Raw genomic sequence first — 26,001 nt, 5'->3', positions numbered from 1 at the left:
TTCTGGCTAGATCTATGGTGGATCTGGTTGAAAAATACTAGATCTGCGAATTACCAACCATTTACGGTGGTAGCGTAGACCGTTGTGACACATTCCAGCTACCACCGGATACCGACGGTGGCCGTCGAATTCTGACAAATATGAATGGGTGAGGATGTTTTTATTAATTTTTAAATTTTTTTCTAGGATATCTGATAAAATTAATAAATTTAAAGAGTCTAAAAATAATTAAAAAGGTTTTCTAATTTTTTTACTAATGAAAAATACCTATTTATTATTTTAAACCAGTACCAATCGTTGTTTCGCCAAACCTAGGTTAGGTACAAGTTCGTTCGGCCATTTCCTTATCTATTAAGACTGTCCCACAACAAAACAAAATAGTTAAAGAAATTACACATGCGCACAGGCATTGTGGAATAGCATCGAGATCTCTGCTTTGGCGTTTATTAATAGTAGAGTAATTGAAAACATGAGAAAAGGAGTCGTGATTAACGGCTTTTTTGTCTTTTATTTTTCCAATATCTGCTGGGAATAAGTTCTCACCATTGACTTACAGATACAAACCAACTAAACTAAACTAAAGACATAGATTCCTCAACGAGGACACAAATAAAAGAAAGAAACACACAGCGCGCTTTTACTTTAGAGAGGTCAGAACAAGAAGAAACCCTCTTTGACAAAACCTGTTTACGTGTGTTTTCACTTTCTTTTATGATTAAAGTGCGGCTGTTACTTAGGCTTTGTGTGTTTTGATACCCAACCCCACTCAGAATCCAATGCCACTATCGTTTGCCTATTGCCTATATGAATATAGAGAAAGAGAGTCAACTACTGTGGTTTGTTTGTGTTGTGTAGTGTAGTGGAAGTGTGCAGCTGGATCCTCCCCTCGTGTGTTTGTGCGTCAACGCTTAAAAAAGAGCTAACCGGGAAGCTTCCTACCTCCCTTCCTCACTTCATTTTAACTTTGCTTCTTTTTCTTTTTTCTGTTTTTTTGTTTCTTGTCTCTTTTTAAAGCCACCCCCACCTCACGCTCACACTCACACTCACACTCACTCTCACCTCCCATTCCAACTCCTCTTCACAGTCTCACTCACGAACCTGCAAGTACGTTTCTTTCTTTCTTTCTTTCTCCTTTCATCTTGTTTATATTTTTATTTTCATTATCTCCTTCTTATGTTCGTTTATGTATGTTGTGATTTTACTGATTTTTTGTTTGCTTGAGGTATTCCTCTGCTGTTATACTGAAAACCATGTTTTATTCATATGCAAAAGTAAAGTAATCTCATGTTGTTTTCAATCTAAAATGTGTTTCACATGGGGAGAGATCATTATTAGCTTTGTCTTTCACATTTATAGTTCAATTCCTGGCATCACCTCTTCTTAAATTACTTTTTTCTTATGATTTGCATCTGTAGAAACTCTGAACCCAAGTTGTTGTTTTGCCTATAAACAACATAAACCGATTAAAAGATGGGGATTCCCTTATTCTGCTTTTGATAGCGTAAAATTATAGTTTTGGGATTGGAATTTAGAGCAAATGGAGATGTTCTAAGCATGTAATTTTGATTGGTTGTCATTATTCTTATAACATTCCCATTCTGCCATTGCTTACTTTATATCAGAATACTCTCAATTCTTTTTAATCTGTTTCCACTCCAATAATTTGTTCAGTTTCACTACATCGATAGCATTTATATCAGAGAACCTAGGGGAGGCGGTTAGGGCATATTCTCAGTAATCTTTATCAAGTTAGAGTAGTTTGAAGTGCATACATTGCATGTAAGCGTCATTTTATTTCTGGGCTTATTATGATACACATTGATTTGACCCATCACCTATTGTTAATAACATCGATCTCTTTTTTGTTGCAGTTAATTGTCACAAGCATAGAATCAATGGAGCTTCTTGATTGCTGGGCTTCAAGGCCGTCTAGGAAGAGAAAGTCACCCGAGGAAGATAAAGACACTTTGAGCTTCTCCATGGATGAGCTCAATCAAGATCTTCTTGAAAGAGTATTATCATGGCTACCCACCTCCACATTTTTCCGTCTTAGTTCGGTCTGTAAGAGATGGAAGTCAGTTGCAGATTCTTCCAGCTTCAAGGTTGCCTGCTCTCAGATTCCTTCCCGGGATCCATGGTTTTTAATGGTTGATCGCCATCTCAACCATTCAGTTGTTTTCGATTCTGCTGAAAAAGGTTGGAAAGGGCTCAAACACCCACCTCTCCTCCAGCAGAAATCCAAATCCGATTGCATGCCAGTTGCAGCATCTGGTGGTTTGGTCTGTTTCCGAAATGCATCTGGAAATTTCATTGTCTGCAATCCCGTGACAGGGTCATGTCGCAAACTCCCTCCACTGGATCTTGCACCTGAAAACCAATCTCTTCATGCCATTGTCATGGATCAATGTTCCCAATATGACAGCTCTTACAAGCTTGTGTTAGTGTTTGGTGAACTTCCAAAACTATCATTCAAAGTCTACAACTCAAGTGGTAATTGCTGGGAAGAAGAGATTTCGCTGAGTAGAAAGGTTGATGAAACTATGGAGATTGAGTCAAATGATGATGACGATGATGATGCTGTTTACTTCCTTAGTAAAGCTGGTAATGTAGTAGCCACTAACATGCAGAGAAGTCCATCCAAGGAATACTCTTCAGTCATTACTTGCAAAGATGGTGAGGAAATTGCTTATTTCCTTAGCTCATCTGGTGTAATTGTGGCATGCAATCTGACCCGCAAGAGTTTCTCTGAGTACCCAAGGCTGTTACCAGTCTTTTCTGAGTACTCCATTGATGTAGTGCAATGTAGAGGAGAAATGCTAGTTGTTTTGTTATCAGAATTTCTTGAAAGTGCCAGTCTTAGAGTGTGGAGATTTGATCAGGATAAGGGGTCTTGGCATCAGATTGCAGCAATGCCACCAGCAATGTCGCATGAGTTTTATGGCAAGAAGGTGGATATAAACTGTGTTGGGGCTGGTGACCAGATATTTATTTGCTTAAACTCTGCTGAGCATTTCAGTTATGTTTTATGTGATTTGGTCACCAGTGAATGGGTTGATTTGCCCAGATGCTATATGGATGGTGAAGCCGTGGAGTTCATGTCTGCCTTCTCATTTGAGCCAAGGATCGAAGCTTCTGTATGAGAAGCACTAGAGTTGGCAAGGGAGCAACATATTCAGGATCAAGAACGCCGCTGTGACTTTTCATTAATCTGTAGTTTTCTTGTATTCTTTCATAGTTTCATGAGTTTTTTATTTCTTTAATTTGTTCAAGCAAATTAGCCAACGTAAATTGGTATGAACTTTGCTATTAAAATTAACTCAATTCATTTGTAACATCGTGTACTACTTACTACACTTGAGTTTACAAAAATTGTCATGCTTGTCATTCTAATAAAGATTTCCTTTAACCATCTTTTTGTTTTATCAATGATGTAGACATGTTACTTGTATGTTGCAGTTTTCTGTTGTGATCTTTGGTAGGTAACTGCCTTTTACTTTTAGAAGTTGTGATGAAGAAGACAAAGATTGATGCAATTTCACATAATCAACTCAATGCAAAGAACCTTTTCTTGAAAGCTTGATCTGGTGCATGCTTAAACATCAAATAGTAATGAAGTTCTAGTTTCTTGAAGGGAAATGGTAAACTAGACGCATCGACTTTGATATGCTATGATCCTGTTACTACATGAAGGATTCATTGAAGAAATTGTAGGGCCTGAGAAAATTCCTTAGAGAATTTTTCATAATTGATTGTTGTATGTATATTTAGAAAGAAGTTTTTTCTGTTTTTATGTGCTGCTGTTAAAGCCAAAGTGAGTTAAAGTAAAGTTTAGAGCTCCAAATGTTCCTTTTTACCTGCTGCTGTTAAAAGGATTGTAGAGTAATATATGTTAATTGTTTTTTTTTTTTTTTTTTTTTTTTGGGTCCTTGGTCCTGCAAATGCAGTATGTGGACAAGGAAGCAAGCTGTAAATGAAGAAGATGTTTGCACTTTATCAACTCTTTTCTTAAAGACGATGATGAGAGGGAACAACAATCTCCTTTTAAGCCAAGGTTTTAGCTTTACACGAATGGAAGCCACTACTCTTATATTTTATATTTCCTAAATAATTAGGTTTCTCATATGGGTTAACCACTTTTTCCCACCCAAATAATGACTTCATGACACTTTTTCACCCACAAATTTTTAAAATATCACTTTACTACCCAAATTTATATTTCGGAGGTGAACAGAGACCAAACTCGATCTAAGTTATTAGAGCTTTTGAAGAGGGGAGACTGATGAGTCTTTTGGTGGTTGTGATTGATCATGATTTGACTTAGAAGGGGTGGTTGCACAAACTCTAATCGCTCAATTGTCGCTAATTAGTGGGGTTGACGGGAGTAAGGTTTGAGAGGTTTTGGTGAGTGGTGATGGGGGAATAGAATGATGGTGATGTGGGATTGTAAGGATGTTGGAATTTGAAACATAACATGAATTTGGATAGTAAAGTGGTATTTAAAAGTATGTGGGTGGGAAGGTATTATTAAACTATTATTTGGGTGGGAAAAAGTCATTTACTCTTCCCATATTGTCAGAGATAAAATAACTTTGTTTAAATTAAGTTTAAAATGATGTAATGTAAGTTTAGAAACAAAAATATAAAATTTATTTCATCTCTTTAATTTTTTTTTTTTAAGTATCAAGATAATTTTCATTTATCACCAATGATAATATTTCAATTCTCCTCATGTCATTTATTGTTAATTTCATGGCTCTAATTATTATATATCATTATTAATTAAGGTTCACCCAAAATATTTTTCTTCCGGTTGGGCCTTTGTTTGGGCCAAAAATGGGAAGCCCACATGATGAATGTGTATGTGTGCTGTAAATCAGACAAGGATAAAGTAAAGGGAACAATTACTCTAAACCCCCTCTGCATATCATGAATCCTTTCTAGTATAGAAATAATTCTTAATCCCCTAATTTACTGTTTGTTACACGTTAGTACTACATGATTAATTTTAACAATATTTTACTAATTAATATCATGAAACAACAACTAAACCAAATATAACTCCCACATAAAAAGAAAACAGAAATTAAGAAATGGTATTTTAGTAAGAGGTTTGTGTGTGGTGGGAGCAAAACAATGGGGTTGAGGAGACGTGGCTTGTGTGTGGCGGCCCAGGGAGAGGTGCAATTGCTTGGGAAAGGTACTCGTGAGATATGCCAAAAGAACAATACTACACCAAGAATTCTTTCTCATAGTTTACAATTAGTCAGTTCATAATGAGTCTCATATGGATCCCACTAATTATTACGAACTGTCACGTTAATGTTATAAGAGAAAATTTATGAGAAAGAATTATTGGTATACTATTACTCATGCCAAAAAAATGATAGCGGTGTAAGGGTCATTTCCTAAATTAGTGGGTCCAAAGGATTCAGTATACTTTTAGGGGACGTTTGGTTGGAGGTTATTGGAGATTACTAGGGTTAAGTCATCTTATATTACTTGATTACTATGTTTGGTTGTCAAGTAATATAAGATATCGGTAATCTTTAAATACCAATAGTAGTTACTATTGATAGGAGTGTTCAAAAGCGATTAACTGAACCGATTAACCGCTTTTCTAAACCAAGCTGGATTTTTGGTTCGGGAAAGTTTCCGAACCGAAACCGAAACCGAACTAGTTTTAGGGAAAATTGGTTTTTCAGTTAACCAAAAAACTGGTTAACCGTTTTAAAAAAAACGGTTAACCGGTTTTGAACCGGTTTTCCCTTTTTTTTTTTTTATAAAACTTTTTTTTTTTTTTTTAAATTTGTCCTAAATTAAATTATAAATATAGACAATACATTGGGAACTAAGAAAAAAAATTTGGGTTGGCATTTTAGATTGAGTGAATTAGGAATTTATTTTAGTTTAGGTTATTATTTATTTATTTAATATATAATATATTTATATATATATTTGAGAAACTGGTTTTCGGTTAACCGTTTCTAATTTCTCTCGAACCAGTAATCGAATCGAATATTCGGTTTTTTGAATTTTTCGAACCGTAACCGAACTGTTTTTTCGGTTCGGTTTTTGCATTTTTTTTAACACCCCTAACTATTGGTAATATTAGAGATAATCTAATTACCTCTATTTTCTTAGGTATTATAAGATTACCAAGGTTATCTTTTTTTGTTATAATTCTATCCTTTATTAATAAAATTTTAGGACAATAATGCCCTTATTTTTGAATTTATTTACATGAATATTGTTAGTAAACGGTCCCGTATACAAAGCATAAACAAAAAATTAATATAACAGGATCGTTTACATGAGCCAAGATCAATGGTATAATTTTACAATTCATATTAAAGCAAGAATCTGCAGAAATTAATAATCTGTGTTTAGAAACCATACGCACGTGCCAGTCTTAGAGTGTGGAGATTTGATCAGGATAAGGGGTCTTGGCATCAGATTGCAGCAATGCCACCAGCAATGTCGCATGAGTTTTATGGCAAGAAGGTGGATATAAACTGGTGTTGGGGCTGGTGACCAGATATTTATTTGCTTAAACTCTGCTGAGCATTTCAGTTATGTTTATGTGATTTGGTCACCAGTAATGGGTTGATTTGCCCAGATGCTATATGGATGGTGAAGCCGTGGAGTTCATGTCTGCCTTCTCATTTGAGCCAAGGATCGAAGCTTCTGTAGAGAAGCACTAGAGTTGGCAAGGGAGCAACATATTCAGGATCAAGAACCCGCTGTGACTTTTCATTATCTGTAGTTTTCTTGTATTCTTTCATAGTTTCATGAGTTTTTTATTTCTTTAATTTGTTCAAGCAAATTAGCCAACGTAAATTGGTATGAACTTTGCTATTAAAATTAACTCATTCATTTGTAACATCCTGTACTACTTACACACTTGAGTTTACAAAAATTGTCATGCTTGTCATTCTAATAAAGATTTCCTTTAACCATCTTTTTGTTTTATCAATGATGTGACATGTACTTGTATGTTGCAGTTTTCTGTTATGATTCTTCGTAGGTAACTGCCTTTTACTTTTAGAAGTTGTGATGAAGAAGACAAAGATTGATGCAATTCACATAATCAACTCAATGCAAAGAACCTTTTCTTGAAAGCTTGATCTGGTGCATGCTTAACATCAAATAGTAATGAAGTTCTAGTTTCTTGAAGGGAAATGGTAAAGTAGACGGATCGACTTTGAATACTATGATCCTGTAATTACATGAAGGATTCATTGAAGAAATTGTAGGGCCTGAGAAAATTCCTTAGAGAATTTTTCATAATTGATTGTTGTATGTATATTAGAAAGGAGTTTTTTCTGTTTTTATGTGCTGCTGTTAAAGCCAAAGTGAGTTAAAGTAAAGTTAGAGCTCCAAATGTTCCTTTTATACCTGCTGCTGTTAAGGATTGAGAGTAATATATGTTAATTGTTTTTTTACCCACAACAAAACAAAATAGTTAAAGAAATTACACATGCGCACAGGCATTGTGGAATAGCATCGAGATCTCTGCTTTGGCGTTTATTAATAGTAGAGTAATTGAAAACATGAGAAAAGGAGTCGTGATTAACGGCTTTTTTGTCTTTTATTTTTCCAATATCTGCTGGGAATAAGTTCTCACCATTGACTTACAGATACAAACCAACTAAACTAAACTAAAGACATAGATTCCTCAACGAGGACACAAATAAAAGAAAGAAACACACAGCGCGCTTTTACTTTAGAGAGGTCAGAACAAGAAGAAACCCTCTTTGACAAAACCTGTTTACGTGTGTTTTCACTTTCTTTTATGATTAAAGTGCGGCTGTTACTTAGGCTTTGTGTGTTTTGATACCCAACCCCACTCAGAATCCAATGCCACTATCGTTTGCCTATTGCCTATATGAATATAGAGAAAGAGAGTCAACTACTGTGGTTTGTTTGTGTTGTGTAGTGTAGTGGAAGTGTGCAGCTGGATCCTCCCCTCGTGTGTTTGTGCGTCAACGCTTAAAAAAGAGCTAACCGGGAAGCTTCCTACCTCCCTTCCTCACTTCATTTTAACTTTGCTTCTTTTTCTTTTTTCTGTTTTTTTGTTTCTTGTCTCTTTTTAAAGCCACCCCCACCTCACGCTCACACTCACACTCACACTCACTCTCACCTCCCATTCCAACTCCTCTTCACAGTCTCACTCACGAACCTGCAAGTACGTTTCTTTCTTTCTTTCTTTCTCCTTTCATCTTGTTTATATTTTTATTTTCATTATCTCCTTCTTATGTTCGTTTATGTATGTTGTGATTTTACTGATTTTTTGTTTGCTTGAGGTATTCCTCTGCTGTTATACTGAAAACCATGTTTTATTCATATGCAAAAGTAAAGTAATCTCATGTTGTTTTCAATCTAAAATGTGTTTCACATGGGGAGAGATCATTATTAGCTTTGTCTTTCACATTTATAGTTCAATTCCTGGCATCACCTCTTCTTAAATTACTTTTTTCTTATGATTTGCATCTGTAGAAACTCTGAACCCAAGTTGTTGTTTTGCCTATAAACAACATAAACCGATTAAAAGATGGGGATTCCCTTATTCTGCTTTTGATAGCGTAAAATTATAGTTTTGGGATTGGAATTTAGAGCAAATGGAGATGTTCTAAGCATGTAATTTTGATTGGTTGTCATTATTCTTATAACATTCCCATTCTGCCATTGCTTACTTTATATCAGAATACTCTCAATTCTTTTTAATCTGTTTCCACTCCAATAATTTGTTCAGTTTCACTACATCGATAGCATTTATATCAGAGAACCTAGGGGAGGCGGTTAGGGCATATTCTCAGTAATCTTTATCAAGTTAGAGTAGTTTGAAGTGCATACATTGCATGTAAGCGTCATTTTATTTCTGGGCTTATTATGATACACATTGATTTGACCCATCACCTATTGTTAATAACATCGATCTCTTTTTTGTTGCAGTTAATTGTCACAAGCATAGAATCAATGGAGCTTCTTGATTGCTGGGCTTCAAGGCCGTCTAGGAAGAGAAAGTCACCCGAGGAAGATAAAGACACTTTGAGCTTCTCCATGGATGAGCTCAATCAAGATCTTCTTGAAAGAGTATTATCATGGCTACCCACCTCCACATTTTTCCGTCTTAGTTCGGTCTGTAAGAGATGGAAGTCAGTTGCAGATTCTTCCAGCTTCAAGGTTGCCTGCTCTCAGATTCCTTCCCGGGATCCATGGTTTTTAATGGTTGATCGCCATCTCAACCATTCAGTTGTTTTCGATTCTGCTGAAAAAGGTTGGAAAGGGCTCAAACACCCACCTCTCCTCCAGCAGAAATCCAAATCCGATTGCATGCCAGTTGCAGCATCTGGTGGTTTGGTCTGTTTCCGAAATGCATCTGGAAATTTCATTGTCTGCAATCCCGTGACAGGGTCATGTCGCAAACTCCCTCCACTGGATCTTGCACCTGAAAACCAATCTCTTCATGCCATTGTCATGGATCAATGTTCCCAATATGACAGCTCTTACAAGCTTGTGTTAGTGTTTGGTGAACTTCCAAAACTATCATTCAAAGTCTACAACTCAAGTGGTAATTGCTGGGAAGAAGAGATTTCGCTGAGTAGAAAGGTTGATGAAACTATGGAGATTGAGTCAAATGATGATGACGATGATGATGCTGTTTACTTCCTTAGTAAAGCTGGTAATGTAGTAGCCACTAACATGCAGAGAAGTCCATCCAAGGAATACTCTTCAGTCATTACTTGCAAAGATGGTGAGGAAATTGCTTATTTCCTTAGCTCATCTGGTGTAATTGTGGCATGCAATCTGACCCGCAAGAGTTTCTCTGAGTACCCAAGGCTGTTACCAGTCTTTTCTGAGTACTCCATTGATGTAGTGCAATGTAGAGGAGAAATGCTAGTTGTTTTGTTATCAGAATTTCTTGAAAGTGCCAGTCTTAGAGTGTGGAGATTTGATCAGGATAAGGGGTCTTGGCATCAGATTGCAGCAATGCCACCAGCAATGTCGCATGAGTTTTATGGCAAGAAGGTGGATATAAACTGTGTTGGGGCTGGTGACCAGATATTTATTTGCTTAAACTCTGCTGAGCATTTCAGTTATGTTTTATGTGATTTGGTCACCAGTGAATGGGTTGATTTGCCCAGATGCTATATGGATGGTGAAGCCGTGGAGTTCATGTCTGCCTTCTCATTTGAGCCAAGGATCGAAGCTTCTGTATGAGAAGCACTAGAGTTGGCAAGGGAGCAACATATTCAGGATCAAGAATGCCGCTGTGACTTTTCATTAATCTGTAGTTTTCTTGTATTCTTTCATAGTTTCATGAGTTTTTTATTTCTTTAATTTGTTCAAGCAAATTAGCCAACGTAAATTGGTATGAACTTTGCTATTAAAATTAACTCAATTCATTTGTAACATCGTGTACTACTTACTACACTTGAGTTTACAAAAATTGTCATGCTTGTCATTCTAATAAAGATTTCCTTTAACCATCTTTTTGTTTTATCAATGATGTAGACATGTTACTTGTATGTTGCAGTTTTCTGTTGTGATCTTTGGTAGGTAACTGCCTTTTACTTTTAGAAGTTGTGATGAAGAAGACAAAGATTGATGCAATTTCACATAATCAACTCAATGCAAAGAACCTTTTCTTGAAAGCTTGATCTGGTGCATGCTTAAACATCAAATAGTAATGAAGTTCTAGTTTCTTGAAGGGAAATGGTAAACTAGACGCATCGACTTTGATATGCTATGATCCTGTTACTACATGAAGGATTCATTGAAGAAATTGTAGGGCCTGAGAAAATTCCTTAGAGAATTTTTCATAATTGATTGTTGTATGTATATTTAGAAAGAAGTTTTTTCTGTTTTTATGTGCTGCTGTTAAAGCCAAAGTGAGTTAAAGTAAAGTTTAGAGCTCCAAATGTTCCTTTTTACCTGCTGCTGTTAAAAGGATTGTAGAGTAATATATGTTAATTGTTTTTTTTTTTTTTTTTTTTTTTTGGGTCCTTGGTCCTGCAAATGCAGTATGTGGACAAGGAAGCAAGCTGTAAATGAAGAAGATGTTTGCACTTTATCAACTCTTTTCTTAAAGACGATGATGAGAGGGAACAACAATCTCCTTTTAAGCCAAGGTTTTAGCTTTACACGAATGGAAGCCACTACTCTTATATTTTATATTTCCTAAATAATTAGGGTTCTGGTATGAGTTAACTGACTTTTTCCCACCCAAGTAATGATTTAATAACACAGTTTCACTCACAAACTTTTAAAATACCACTTTACTACCCAAATTTATATTCCGAAGATGAACAGAGGGCAAACTCGGTCTAAGCTGTTGAAGCTTTTGAAGAGGGGAGACTGATGAAGTGATAAGTCTTTTGGTGGTTGTGATTGATCATGATTTTACTTGGAAGAGGCGGTTGCACAAACCCTAATCGCTCGATTGTCGTTGATTGATGGGGTTGACCGGAGTAAGGTTTGAGAGATTTTGGTAAGTGGTGATAGGGGAATAGAGTGATGGTGATGTGGGATTGTAAGGATGTTGGAATTGGAAACATAGTATGAATTTAGATAATAAAGTGATATTTTAAAAGTCTGTGGGTGGAAATGTGTTATTAAGTCATTATTTGGATGGGAAAAAGTCATTTACTCTTCTCATATTGTCAAAGATAAAATAACTTTGCTTAAATTAAGTTTAAAATGATGTAATGTAAGTTTAGAAACAAAAATATAAAATTTATTTCATCTCTTTAATTTTTTTTTTTTAAGTATCAAGATAATTTTCATTTATCACCAATGATAATATTTCAATTCTCCTTATGTCATTTATTGTTAATTTCATGGCTCTAATTATTATATATCATTATTAATTAAGGTTCCGGTTGGGCCTTTGTTTGGGCCAAAAATGGGAAGCCCACATGATGAATGTGTATGTGTGCTGTAAATCAGACAAGTAAAGGGGACAATTACTCTAAAACCCCTGTGTATACCATGAATATATGAAACCTTTCTAGTATATAAATAACTGTTAATCCCCTACTTTACTGTTTGTTACACGTTAGTACTACATAATTAATTTTAACAATATTTTACTAATTAATATCATGAAACAACAACTAAACCAAACATAACTCCCACATAAAAAGAAAACATAAATTAAGAAATGGTATTTTAGTAAGCAGTAATACTACGTTTACCGAGTAAATTACCGATTTTCACATACCGATGCACTTGCCCAATTATCAAAATCTTAAATTTTAACTACATCGGTATGTGAAATCGGTAATTTACTCGGTAAACGTAGTATTACTGTTTAGTAAGAGGCTTGTGTGTGGTGGGAGCAATACAATGGGGTTGAGGAGATGTTGCTTGTGTGTGGCGGCCCAGCGAGAGGTGCAATTGCTTGGGAAAGGTACTGGTGAGATATGCCAAAACAACAATACTACACCAATAATCCTCTCTCACAATATAATGTGACTGTTTATAATTGGTCAATTCATAATAAGTCTCATATAGGTTCCACTAATTATTACGAACTGTCACGTTAGGGTTATAAGAGAAAGTTTATGAGAAAGAATTGTTGGTATAGTATTACTCATCGCAAAAAAATGATTGTGGTGTAAGGGTCATTTCCTAAATTAGTGGGTCTAAAGGATTCAGTATACTTTTAGGGGGCGTTTGGTTGGAGGTTATTGGAGATTACTGGGGTTAAGTTATCTTATATTACTTGATTACCATGTTGTCAAGTAATATAAGATACCGGTAATTTTCAAATACCAATAGTGGTTATTATTGGTAATATTGGAGGTAATCTGATTACCTCCATTTTCTTAGGTATTCTAAGATTACTATGGTTATTTTTTTTTTATTACAATTCTCTCCCTTATTAATAAAATTTTAGGACAATAATGTCCTTATTTTTGAATTTATTTACATAAATATGGCTTTTACTATTTCATCCTAATTAATTAACTTTTTGGACAAAATTACCCTTGAATTCAAAACAAATTGCAGCCCACCCAAGCCACCACCCTTACCCACCTGCCGCTAGCAACCATTGCCATCGTCGGAACAACGCACCGAAGGCCGAAAATGGCCACCTTGCACCGATATGACCATTTTCGGCCAGATATCTGGCCATCAATGACCATCGATCTAGCCGCTGACTACCAAATAGATCCATCACGATCTGACCGTTGACGGCCAAATCTGTCACGTCTGGCTATTTCCGACCACATCTCTGGCCAAAAATGGCCATACAGCTCACGGAGGTCATTTCTTGCCTTCTGTGCGCCGTTAGGTTGCCAGCTTCCGACAGCCTGCAATGGTTGCTGACAGCTAGCAATGGCTGGGTTGGTGGGGGTGTTTTGTTGATTTTTTAAACTTTTATTATGGGGTTGTTTTTGTTAAGTTTTTAAATGTAAGGGGTTATAATAACCCAAATAATAATTAATATTAAAAAATAATATAATAATAATATTTAATTAGAAGATAATTTAGTAATTTAAATAACATACCCACCAATTTATTCTTTCTAACTAACTATATTAATATAACATATACATCCATTAATCAAACATATTTTCCTAAAGATTCTTAATCATTTTTAAAGTAATCTAACTTTTCAATAATCCAATATTCCCAGTGATCCAACATTCTCTGACCCAAACACCCCTTACCATTACCATGTGTAAGTTTGACCGCCCCCAGTCGGTTGGCTTTGGTTTTCCCCTTGCCCACGAAAATGCATTTCTTTCATAATTTATAGTACGATACAGATTCATCTTCATTCATTCAATTCATTATAAAGAATAAGAAGATTAATTAAACGAAAGAAAAGAGACAATGGAGTCGGATGAAGGATTGAGACAGCAATTGGAAGAATTGCAAAAACAGCTCGGAAAGAAACAGAAGTTTGAAGATTCCGTCTCCAAAATCAATTCTCTTCTTCACGATCAATTTCCCTCTGCTTCTCCACCTCTTCGCAATCTGGTTCGTTCGCCTCTTTCTGATTCTTTTCTTTTTAAATTTAGAGATCGTAACGGGAGAAAATTTGTCGGTTTAATTAAAATTCGGTTGATTTTGGTGTTCAATTTGATGGTTTTGATTGAATGTTAAGATTTTGGAGTTAAATGCTTTTTCCCTGATGTGTGGCAGTTCTATTCTGTTGTTTGCCGAGTTGCAACTATTTTAAAGACGAGATACACGTCGCCGGGTTTTTGGCTTGCTGGACTTCGGCTTTTTGAGCAGGCTGAGAGTCTTGTTTCTGACCCTTCTCATAAGCAACATATGAAGGCTTGTATTGCTCAAGCTAAGGAACATTTACATGACATTGATAATCCAACTGAGGTTTCGGAATCCACCAACAGTAGAGGTTTAGTTTTCTTTTAACTTTTTCGCATTTCTTTTTTACATGCTTGTGAATGGTTTAATGGATTTCATGAGGTTAAGTCTGTTTTTTTATGTGTATTGATTTGATATAGGTTATCTTTTTGAGGGGCATTTGACTGTGGATCCCGAGCCACCACAACCCTACTGGCTGGTGCAGTCTAATTTGATTAATGCAGTTTCTTCCCTTGTGACTGCTGAGTCTTCTCGCGGTCCAGTGGATAGCAATAGAAATTCAGAAGCAGCTGCCAATATATTTCAGGAATTGATTAATAACCTTGATGCTGTTATACCAGAGGTACTCTCTTCGGTTATTTTTACCTGATCATATATGTAATGTTGATAGAAGATCCTTTGTGGCCTCCCAGATTTACATAATCAATGAGATTTTATTTGTTGCAATGCACAAATACTTTAGAAAGAATAGATGTAAACTAATCGGTATGCTGATGGAAAGTTTATAATCAAGTACATTGTTGCAAAGACCAATCCATGAATGTTTCTATCTACTTTGTACATATGATGGTGAATAATGAATTTATATTGCTTTCTACATGAAAGTAGACAATTTGTTAAATTCAGGGATGTGCAGCCAGAAAAGTTAAATTCAAATAGGTTGGCATATAGATAAGAATATTTTTTGTCCTTATTCTTTTAAATAATCTTGTAACTTGCTTATGCTTTTATCTTGATATGAGTATAAACTATTGTATAGTGTTTAAATATCAATATAAACTTTTAGGTTAATCAACTACTTTAAGTCAAATTGACCAAGTATTCTAATATTTGAATCCATGATTGCATTAACCAAGTTATGATGTATTGTCTTTGTGTTTATGGTTGGTTCTTATATTTGAATCGACTATTACTTTAACCAGGTTATGATATATTGTCTTTGGGTTTATGGTTATAGTTGTTTATCTGATTCTGGTTTGTGTTCGATCCACTTGTATTGCAAGTGAGGGGTAGTTTTAGACCTTAAATATCAGTATCGAGTCTTTACCTATCAGCCTAAGCTTTTTAATGTAGTGATACTTATTAGATCTCTTTGTTTTTAAGATATTGGACGATGATGGTGCACCACCTAGAGCTCCACCTGCCAGTAAAGAAGTTGTTGCCAAGCTCCCAATTATTATTCTGACAGATGAAATATTGTCCAAGCTAGGACACGATGCAGAGTGTGCAATTTGTAAGGAGAACTTGGTTTCAGGTGACAAAATGCAAGAGTTGCCGTGCAAGCACACGTTCCATCCTCCTTGTCTAAAACCATGGCTGGTATTGTTTCTTGACTTTGCTTTGGTTCATGTATGAAGATTTCATAGTTATTTGTGGTTCCATGCCCTTAGACATATATTGTTTGTTCTTGCTGCCAAATAACTTAAACTATGTTAATGGTTAATTGGAAATTGCATGTCTCTTATAGCATTTTGATTTTATGGCAGGATGAGCACAATTCTTGTCCCATCTGTCGGCATGAACTGCAAACTGATGATCATGCATATGAGAACTGGAAAGAGCGGGAGAAGGAAGCTGAAGAAGAGAGGAAAGGTGCTAAGAATGCTGTTCGGGGTGGTGAATACATGTATGTTTAATCAAAGTTGCTTGAACTGAAAGGAACCGGTGGAGGTGAAGATGACAGGAAAGATGCTGCAAATTCCACAAACGTCGGGGAAAGCATGTTATTTACAGTCCTTATTGGATTCTATTAGTGACCTGTTATTTTTATCCATAAAATTGTTAGTTTGATTACTGTTAATGATAAAAAAAAAAAATCAAAATTTAACATTCCTGAACCCTCTCCATGGGCTGGCCCGAGCATGTCTGATGTTTAAAATTGCACTATTTTGGAGCCAGTAGGCATCAATGGAGAATTACCTCCTCTTGCGTACATGTTTGATTTGGTTCTCAATACTTGGGTTTCTAATTAAGTGCTATTATTTAGCATTGTGACTTTTTGACCGATATTAGTGGAGTTGATGTCTTTACAACCTCAAGAAGGTTGATTTGGCACTAGTTCATCTGGTTCAGGATTGAATCAGGATCGGAGAACAAATGAATGTTGAAATTTTGAGGTGGAGTCCAGGCCCTATTGAAAGCCTTGGATGTGCTTTTGCCGTGTTTAAAAATCTTGGAGCCGCCAACTCTTTTTTCTGTTAGCAGAATGTGGTGCTGGCTGAAACGTTTTCAGTCAAAACCAAGTTCCAAAATTTGTATATTTGATTCTAGGAAGAAAGCCCGTAATTATCGAATTCTTAAGTTCCTTCCAAAGTCAACATCAATATTTCTTGTCCGATGAGTAATGTTAGCCTTACTAACATCCTATACTAATCTCGCATACTAACTGATGTGACGTTGATCATGATTGTTAGTATTCTACGATACGCGATACGTATCCTATGATACGATTCGATACGGGTCGCCAACGATATGTATTAGAGAATGTATCCTAAACCTTTCGATACGTTGATATGTATCATACGACACGATACGTATCTGTTTGTATCCTTAAAAATATCGATACAAATCGATACAATTTTATTAATTTGGGCCAAAAGTCCAAAAAAAATTTCAGGTCGAATCCAGGTCACCCAACCTGGTTCACTAAAACTTACCCAAATTTACCTATTTTGCATGAAGAAAGTGAAAATGAAGATGGGTTGCCTATTTTCATGATAATAATAACATAAGTGAAGTTATAGATATTAACATTAATCTTGGAAATGATATGAATGGTTGAGAGAAAATGATATAAATCGTTAATTTTGTGATTAATTTTGATTATGTAATATCATAATTTAAAGCCAATAATACCACAAAATTTGTTAATTAATCATGGGGATGATTTTTAGAAAAATTATATTATTTTATTAATTTTGTTGAAAAAGGCATATCCTACAATACGATACGATACGATACACGATATACGATTAAAAATTAGATTTTCGATACATGATACGATACACGATTTGACAATTATGATGCTGACATGCATGACAGATGCCACCACATCTGCCATGTCACCTAGTTGCCATGTCGGTTGGTCCCAAAAATTAAAACAAAAAATAAAAATTGATTCAAAATTTCTCCTTCCCTTAAATCTGTTTTCCCCAAATCAGTTCTACTAGAATTGAAATAAAACCCTAAGAAAATTGTCAAAATTGAAATCTCATTTATTCCCCAAATGACCAGAAATTTTGTTTCACCATTTGAAGTTAATCATAAAATTATGTTGACATGACCTTACCTAACCCAACCTTCCTTTTCTCTTTGTTTTAAATTTATTTAATTTTTAAAATTTAAGAATATTTGCATTGTTTTATTTTTAATTAAAAGTAAAAAATGGCCCAAAGGCCCATTACTTACTTCAAGCTCCGGCCCACATGTATTACGAGGGAGAGGAATTTCCACAATCGTGGCGTAATAACTATCATGAAGACATGAACTACCATCTTCGTTCATTCCACATTTTCCACTCATCAAAAAAATACTTAACAAACACTCACACTCTCTTCCAATTCTAAAGAATCAAGAACCTCTATAGCCCAGCTTCATACCAAATTATCAACCAATTAACCATGGAATTGGCGACTTCATCCACCAATTGTAGAACCATCTTCTCTCCAACAACAACGCTTGCATGTAAACACCCTTCTCAAGTAACACATTCTTTACTGTCCCAGCCGGTGTTTTCTCCGATTACAAACAGAAGACCCATTTCTTTATCATTCTCAAATATGGTTTCCAACAACGGCTACGCGGGCCAACCCAACAGAAGATTCAGCTTTGATACTAATAACAGTAAATTTTACAAAAGACTTGATTCTTGCTTGGTCATACCTCCACTTAATGGCAAGAAGCCCCGTGCTATCATCAAATTCTTGGGCGGCGCTTTCATTGGAGCTGTTCCTGAAGTCACCTACAGGTTTTGTTTTTATTTCATTTCCTTTTTGGGTTTTTTTTTTTTTTTTAACAGTGTTGGAATTATTAGTGAAATGCGTTTGTTCTGTTGTAATTGGTTGTTGAAGTTATTTGAAAGAGCTATTGGCAAAAGAAGGGTTTCTTTTAATATCAGTGCCGTACAATGTGACATTTGATCATGCTAAGGCTGCTAATCAAGTTTACGAGAGGTTTAATTCCTGCTTGGATACTATTCTCACCACTGGGCTGGCCCATGCCAATTTAGCCCCTACTGATCTTGTCGACCTACCTATATTTTCTGTTGGTCACAGGTCAGAACCTCATTATTTATCGCCTTGATAATAAAGAACATTTTGTTGCTAGTTAGAGGATGAGTATATTAATATAATGTTGTACTTATAAATAAATATACATTTTAAGAATATCACAAGAGAATATTCCGGTAACAGCATTCTGATTATTCCTATGGAAAATGGCATCCAAGTTTGATAAGCAATATGCTGCAGCAAACTTGTTCATATGTTTTTACTTCTTCCAGTGATGATGTTGCCTTTTTATGGTTGCAGTGGTACTGCTAGCTTGTGGTCACATATTATCGTTCTGTGCTGTCTATACTGTATATTCATTGTGATGTTTTGATTAGGTTTACTCTTAGTGTAACAATTGTTGGCCCTTGTTGCAAAGAAATTTCACCAATGGTTTGTTCATAAGAGCACGAAATCAAGCTAATACATTGGTTTTATTCTTCACTAAAAGATTAGTACTGGGGGGCAAATTGATGTCCTCTTTTGAATCAACTGTTTCATAATTTACCTTGCTGTGACCTATTTCTTTTTTTGAATGAATATGCAGTAATGGTGCACTTATCCAAGTACTCATAGGCAGTTATTTCTCTGAAAAGATACCAAAGGTTTGGTTTTCTTTGCTTTTCCAAAAGTTTGCTTGTGTGAGTGGAAGTATTCTGAGGAGTGTATTGTAGACATTAGTTTTGTTTGCACAATGTGTTTTTTGAAGTTTTGTTGAGTTTAATATAAGCAATCTGTGGAGTGTGACAAAGCAAATTATTTCTGTGGAAGGCTAATGCCATAATCTCATTCAACAACAGGCCAGCAACAGAGGCAGTACCATACTTTGAGCAGGTAATTATGTTTGTTTATTAATGGTTAAGCTTTGTTTTTCCAAAAGTTTTGTGCCTGTCCTTATGGAGTGACAGGTTCTTATTCTTGGATTAATGTGCATCTAAATTTTCCCAAAATCAAAGTCATGTTAGATTTATAATAAGATTGATGTGTATTCTCAGCACAGAATAGAATCAAGTCTTATCGTCATCATGGTAAATAAGCCATAATCTTACCTAGGATTATCATATAACCATTCCTTTTGCTTGTTGACAGAATTACCTTAGTATTGACTTTCTTTCGGATAGGAAATTGGTCAGGACCTAGCTTAGCTCAACTACATATAATCAATCTACTATGATCCTTGACCTTCTTGCACAATTCGAAAAAGGTTTTAAGCTGGCACAATTGTTGTTGATTTAGTTGAATCAGAGGTGTACAATAAATGGTTGTAATTCTACCCTGCAGTTGGGTCCTATAGTCAGTCAGATGATGCCAATTGTGGAAGCATCTCCAGTGTATTCAATGGCTAGGAGTGCCTCAGGTGCATCAAACTCTGCCTCTTGCTTATGCTAATTTAATGAAAAATATTAAGTAGTTTTCATGCTGGATTTTACATTTGTCAACTTGGATGGTTGACTACCATTTTGCCTGAATATGGTGCTTTTTATTCTTTCTCCATTTATTATGGAAATTCATGTCCTTGCTATATAAGCATATCCAGAATGTTTCGTACAATTGAACCAATATGGACAAACTATGGCCAGAACTCTTAAAGAAAAGGACATTGGTATAGGGCATTGAATTAAGGTTTTTTTTTTTTCCGATATACTGCTCAGATAAGCTATTAATTTAAATTCAGTGACGTTAAGGGTCATTCCTCTGTTATCCTCTACATTAGGTATCATTACTATGGACCATTTCGTCTTTTTCCAATCACCTCAATCATGTTTTTCATTGGCTCGGCTTCCCCTTATAACATGTTCAATCTGATTTAATCACTGCTATTGCATGTTACTGAAATAGTAATCATAATATCATGTCAGCTGTGACATGTCACTCCTTTAATATGCATTTATATTCATTATGCACATATGATATATGTTTCTAATCGTGCCCCCCCCACAAAAAAAAAAAAAAAAAAAAGGTGATGCGTGGAAGGTGCTACTTGATACAGCTGGAGCAATAATACCAGGCAATGATCAGGAATCCCTAGTTTCATTGAACAATTTTGTTAATCAATTGCCATCAGTTTTCAGTCAGGTAATTTGATCTGTATAACACTAACTGAAACAACTCATTTTGTTCCATTTCTTCCAGATCAGTTCTTTTTCTTTCCACTCTACCTTTCAGCAGAAATATCACTGAATCTATTTGATAGATACCCTTTGATTGTGTGTAACATGAAAATTATCCAATGTGATTTTAATAAAACACCAGTTTTGCTTGGTTGGACATGCTTGCTTTACTTGACAATTATCTATGAGAATTCCATCAATGGGTAACTGGTTGCAGTTTGTGAATTTAAAACCAGAACTAATGAATATAGATAGTTTCTTGTTTTGGGTTGGTAGAATTCTCCCTACTTTTTGCTCTTTTGACATTATTAAAATTTACCCTTTAGGGGCCATTTGGATCGGGGATATATAAGATAAGAGGGGTAATTTTCATTTATTTTGGAAAATTCTTGTGTTTGGTTTGCAAGTAATAAAAATATTACGATAATCTTTTATTGTAAATAGTGTTTACTGTTGGTAATGTGGGGGTAATCTTATTACCTTGTTAGGGGGTGTTATTAAAACATTATCGAGGTAATATGATTTTTTTACCAATTTTACCCTTAATTAAAAACCATTTCGGATACAATTGCCCTGAAATGTCTATCAAAAAACAATTAGCCCAACCCCTCTACATTTGAGAAATTAGCTAAAACACTTCAACCACAAAAAAGGTTAAAAATTAACAAAATACCCCCGTCGGTTGTAACTCACCATTGTCGGCCACCGGCATAAGTCGCCATAATGGTGCACGACTTGTGAGATCTGGCCGGTCAGCGAGATTTGTTGCCATTTCACGGCCACATCTTTAAATGGCCATAGATCTAGTCATGGATTTGTGATTCATGGCCATTTCCAGTTTTGCCGGCATACGGCGGGTCATATACGGCCAGTGGTGCACTATTCCGTTGACTGTCAGCGGTGGTGGCTGGTTGTCGGCAATGGCTTGGGGTGGGTAGGGGTGATTTTGCTACAAATTAAAGTTTTATATAGCTGGGGAGTTTTAACAAAATTTCAAATGTAGGGGGTTAAAAAAAATGATTAAAAAAAATAATAAAAAAATACTATTATATTAATATTTAAAAAGGAGGGCAATTTAGTAATCTATATAACATGCCCATCCATTTATCCTCCCGACCAAACATATTATTCACCAATTTATTCGAACCAACCAAACACATTTTCTAAACATTCCCAACTTTAAGGTAATATTTCTTTCCGTTAATATAATATTCTCTTATAATAAAATATTATATGATCCAAACGACCCTATCGGTAGGCTAGTGAACTTTTGGTTTCTTTTGAATCTTATACATTTGTGAAATTGATATTGCATGTGTTAGGTTACAGAAGGGATGTCAGAGTTCAAGCCAACACCCTCTGAGAATAGGGATTGTTTTAAAAAGTCATACAATGTACCACATACACTACTGGTATGCACTGTTTTCTGTCTGTCCCAAAATCAACTTTATCTGGAGGGCTTTGATATTTATTTGGTATGTTTTTAATTCTTTACTATTAGGTGAAGTTCAGCTTCGACACAATTGATGATACAGATCTACTTGAAGAGACTTTGAGACCTCGTGTGGAGTCTATAGGTGGGACCGTAGAAAAGATCCAATTGAATGGTAACCATATCACACCATGTGTACAGGTAACTCATGCAAAATTCATTTTTCTTCCCTTCTCTGTTTGGAAATTTTTTGCTTATATATTGATGTAATGTAAGTTTAGGCAGCTCTTGGTGTAACTAGAGAAGTCTCTTTTACACAATAATGAGGTGACAAAGAGCATGACATAGGATTGAGAGAGGCAATCTTCAGGAAGATTTTCATGGAAGATTATGGCAGTAGCATAGTGGATATTAGAAGACGACAAATGTGAGAAATTGGAAATAATAAGAGTAATGCAGGCATGTATAATAAGAGTCCTCTCTTCAGTTGAAAGTAAGAGGCTGTTTATAGACTTGCTAATAAAAACTTATAAGGGCAATTTTATGGACCCCATGAGAGATGTTTCGATTTGAAAAACCCAATGTTTTTGGAAACTATGAAAAACACCCCTCCCAAGGGGTTTTCAATAATTTCCCAAACACTTTTAGAGGTTGAAATGCTGCTTGATTTGATGTTTTCAGCTTTTCTTGACAAACTCATTTTATTTATCATATCCCAAACTTAAGTCCAAAGTTAGAACCCTCAAATGCGTTCCACTTGAGTCTGGAAAGAGCCTTCTGGAAATGAAGAAAGTTTGTCATGAGACCCCTCAGGCCTTCCTATCTGTTAAGTTATAGTGGGCTCATTTACCTGTTTGTTTTTAATTCTGATATGGCAAGTTAAATGCTGGCTCAGATCATACATGCAGAGCTTGTGAGTCTTCTGGGTTAGTCATGAACTCATCATTAACTGACGCTGAGGCTCTTGCAGTTGCGACTGAGAATAATCCCGTCTATTAAATTGAAAAGCATACAAGCTAAATGAACATCTTCCTGTCTCTCTCCTCTTTTTTTTTTTCTTTTTTTTTAATTATGTAAGTTATATTGTTCTTTTTAAAACTTTTCGCCTTCCAAAGAAGCCCTCTTACAGTAGTCCACATATTTTTAACATCATTTCAGTTGTGATAGTCTTGAACTCCTGCCTTGTATCATCATGCTTTTCTGCATGATGCATAGGATAATTATACCCTTGAATGCATCTATTTGTTTATGCATTTTTTGCTACATCTTAATTGAAAACTTATTATGTTTGTTATGATAATTCAACCCTAACTATTTTGTTTTTCCTTTTTCTTTCCACCTCATCAGGAACCAAAATGGCAAGCAGGTTCTGTGTACACTCCTGCTGATGCCATTGCTCAGGGCCTTAAAACTCTTTCAATAAATGAGATTCGAATCCTTTCCAAAACTATCAGTGACTGGTTCAGACGTTTTGAAGGTTAAAGTGCTATTAATTCAGTTCAGAATGATTTTGCCAGATCTTTTCATCGAAAGAAGAACGTGTTACAAAATTACTTCACACATTAAATACATCATGTAAATTCAGTTTGATCTAAATATATTGTCAACGTCAAAGTATAGTAAGATGTGCTTCATTTGAATCCAGTGAAGCAAAATTGTTCTGCTGCAAAAGCTGGAATTTTCACATTGACTGTACCACTTTGTATATTGTCTATCTACTTCGTATATTGTCTATATGTGTGTGCATGTGTATTCTTCGTATTACTTTTTCTTGCATCACCTGAAAGCAGTTTGAAATTGTGATACAATAATAGTGCATTTTTCCTCTAGGATTGTTCAGAGATCATATTCTCCGTCTTGCATATATTGGGACTTGATACATTTTGTGAGGAAGTATATGTGATGGTATCAACACTAGTGTTTTTATTTAGTATTATTAATATTTTGGGCTGGGAGATTATCAAATTATAGGAAGAAAGGATAGGTGACCTATTGAGGGGATGGAATTCTGAGCATTGCAGCACACTCCAAGATGGGAATTTGGTTAAGATACTGTGTTCAAATTCCTGTTTGCATTTATTATTATTTCGAGGAACCTATACTTTTACGATTGAGAACAGCTTCAATTATCAGAAAAAAAAGAACATCAAAGAGAGAAAAAATTAAATAAGGGTAAAAGCTAACATCAAGAAAACTGTAAGAGCTCTCTCGTGGCCCTCATGATCATGAATTAATTCAAATAGGAATTGCACGAGCTAAGCCGCTGCTGCCTTCACTTTCTCGATGAGGTCTGCTGCATCTTGAACTGTTGCAACGTTTTCAGCTCCACCTTCTCCAATTGACACCCCAAATTGTTCTTCCAAAGCCATCATTATCTCCACCTGATCATCATAGTTTAAACCTAAGGTTAAGCTCAATCAAGTACCTATGCATAATTGCATATGCAATTTTAACCTCAAGTAATATATACCGTGTCAAGGGAGTCGGCACCCAAATCAGCAAATTTGGTTTCAGGAGTGACTGTGCTCAAGTCGATTGACAATTGCTTAGCAATGGTGCTCTGGACTGTTTTCAGTGTCTCAGGTTGAGCCTGCAGGTCATTGGTTCATAAGCTTAACTAATAACTATACGAAAATAACAAAAAGTAAAAGACTATTATTTCAAAGATTGAAGAGTTATTAAATTCCTTACAGCAGAACATGAAATTGCAGTCTTGAAGCATCTGGACCTAGTAGAAAACCTGTCAACTGTCTTGGAAAATTGGATTTTCGGAATGTGCTTCAACCCACTAAACAAAGGACTTCCCTGCATTAAAATTTTGATTCATTTGTCCCATTAACACACACTAACACAAACACAACAAATACAAATACCGAGTTCATTAGTTATTAACAAGTGAGTTTACAGTTGTAGGGAAGGTCTTCTGCACAGAAACAGGAGCTCTGGCTCCAGAAATAGCCGAAATGGTGGCCAAGGAACATGCAGGAGTTGCAAGAAAGGCAGCCATGTGATGAGCTATAGCTAGTTTGATGACTCGACCAACAAAATGTAGTTGATCACGAGTGAGTCACTGGTAACTGGTAAGTATTAGCAAGTGATATATATAAAGGGAGTTTAAAACTTGGAAATAGGTGGAGGGGGTGATGATTCCAATGTGTAAATTTGTTTTTGGGCGGTGACTTCCATGTCCTCCGTCTGCTTATGCTTGTAATCTCCAATCTGGCCTCAGTGCAGCCATTCTTGGCTTCCTCAGTCTTATTTGATTTTGTGTTACAATGTGTCCTGAAAACGTCATTTTAATAATCAAAGTTGTGATATAACTAGAAATCAAATTTGTAATTGATTATTTCATGGATAGCACACCAAGATATTGTTTGTTTTAGTTGGAGTTGACTGTGTCAAAACTCTAAACCTTTTTGTTTGGTGAAGCTATGGTGAAATAAACTGAACTGAGTTGTTAGCTCAAGGTTCATTTATAGGCCCAATTCTTATCTTGTTCATGGAGTTTCATAAGCCAGCCCAACCTGTCAAACAAATTTGTTCCTTTCTTGAGGAGAGATTGTGAAAATGGGACGACGGATAATGCCATATATATTTGTTGTGGGTTAGGATAGAGAGTCCCATTTTTTTTTTTTACACAATTTTTGAGCTGTTAGATTAAAGCATTGGAAGGGTTTAGATTGCTTCTTATTTATGGTATTTCCAAAGTGTATTAATTATGTAAGTTGTATTTGAACCTCAATCATTCAAAGTCCTTTGATCTAATGCCTCATAAATTGTCATATTTTGTGTCTCCTCTGCTTCAGTCCAAATGTTGTTTTTACCATGTAAGTTTGTAAACTGTACT

General features: G+C 35.5%; 5 protein-coding genes across 6 annotated transcripts; 4 read left to right on the top strand and 1 right to left on the bottom strand.

Moving 5' to 3' along the window:
- Nucleotides 1-922: 922 nt before the first annotated feature.
- Nucleotides 923-3,400, top strand: LOC116145732 (F-box only protein 13-like). Its single transcript, XM_031431178.1, has 2 exons — nucleotides 923-1,104; nucleotides 1,872-3,400. The coding sequence occupies exon 2, from the start codon at nucleotides 1,896-1,898 to the stop codon at nucleotides 3,138-3,140; it is 1,245 nt and encodes a 414-aa protein (XP_031287038.1). The 5' UTR covers nucleotides 923-1,104; nucleotides 1,872-1,895; the 3' UTR covers nucleotides 3,141-3,400.
- A 4,605-nt stretch (nucleotides 3,401-8,005) lies between these two features.
- LOC116145730 (F-box only protein 13-like) lies at nucleotides 8,006-10,481 on the top strand. The gene is made up of 2 exons (XM_031431176.1): nucleotides 8,006-8,185; nucleotides 8,953-10,481. Exon 2 carries the CDS (start codon nucleotides 8,977-8,979, stop codon nucleotides 10,219-10,221), a length of 1,245 nt encoding a protein of 414 aa, XP_031287036.1. The 5' UTR covers nucleotides 8,006-8,185; nucleotides 8,953-8,976; the 3' UTR covers nucleotides 10,222-10,481.
- Nucleotides 10,482-13,716: 3,235 nt separating this feature from the next.
- On the top strand, nucleotides 13,717-16,644 carry LOC116145722 (E3 ubiquitin-protein ligase AIP2). Its single transcript, XM_031431169.1, has 5 exons — nucleotides 13,717-13,992; nucleotides 14,158-14,374; nucleotides 14,484-14,686; nucleotides 15,448-15,663; nucleotides 15,831-16,644. Exons 1-5 carry the CDS (start codon nucleotides 13,846-13,848, stop codon nucleotides 15,978-15,980), a joined length of 933 nt encoding a protein of 310 aa, XP_031287029.1. The 5' UTR covers nucleotides 13,717-13,845; the 3' UTR covers nucleotides 15,981-16,644.
- A 1,194-nt stretch (nucleotides 16,645-17,838) lies between these two features.
- LOC116145737 lies at nucleotides 17,839-23,955 on the top strand. Of its 2 annotated transcripts, XM_031431183.1 has the most exons (9): nucleotides 17,839-18,310; nucleotides 18,414-18,617; nucleotides 19,159-19,216; nucleotides 19,383-19,445; nucleotides 19,893-19,968; nucleotides 20,572-20,687; nucleotides 22,045-22,134; nucleotides 22,224-22,355; nucleotides 23,502-23,955. In XM_031431183.1, the coding sequence occupies exons 1-9, from the start codon at nucleotides 17,964-17,966 to the stop codon at nucleotides 23,634-23,636; spliced, it is 1,221 nt and encodes a 406-aa protein (XP_031287043.1). In that variant the 5' UTR covers nucleotides 17,839-17,963; the 3' UTR covers nucleotides 23,637-23,955. The 2 variants fall into 2 exon arrangements, with proteins under 2 accessions (XP_031287043.1, XP_031287044.1); XM_031431184.1 differs by lacking the exon at nucleotides 18,414-18,617.
- Nucleotides 23,956-24,329: 374 nt separating this feature from the next.
- On the bottom strand, nucleotides 24,330-25,219 carry LOC116145738 (acyl carrier protein 1, chloroplastic-like). The gene is made up of 4 exons (XM_031431185.1): nucleotides 25,060-25,219; nucleotides 24,846-24,959; nucleotides 24,625-24,744; nucleotides 24,330-24,535 (listed from the first exon to the last, which is right to left on the bottom strand). The coding sequence occupies exons 1-4, from the start codon at nucleotides 25,159-25,161 to the stop codon at nucleotides 24,410-24,412; spliced, it is 462 nt and encodes a 153-aa protein (XP_031287045.1). The 5' UTR covers nucleotides 25,162-25,219; the 3' UTR covers nucleotides 24,330-24,409.
- Nucleotides 25,220-26,001: the final 782 nt, after the last annotated feature.

Source organism: Pistacia vera, unplaced genomic scaffold, assembly GCF_008641045.1.
Source record: "Pistacia vera cultivar Batoury unplaced genomic scaffold, PisVer_v2 Contig465, whole genome shotgun sequence".
NCBI lineage: Eukaryota > Viridiplantae > Streptophyta > Magnoliopsida > Sapindales > Anacardiaceae > Pistacia > Pistacia vera.
This window is presented reverse-complemented; position numbering and strand designations above follow the sequence as displayed.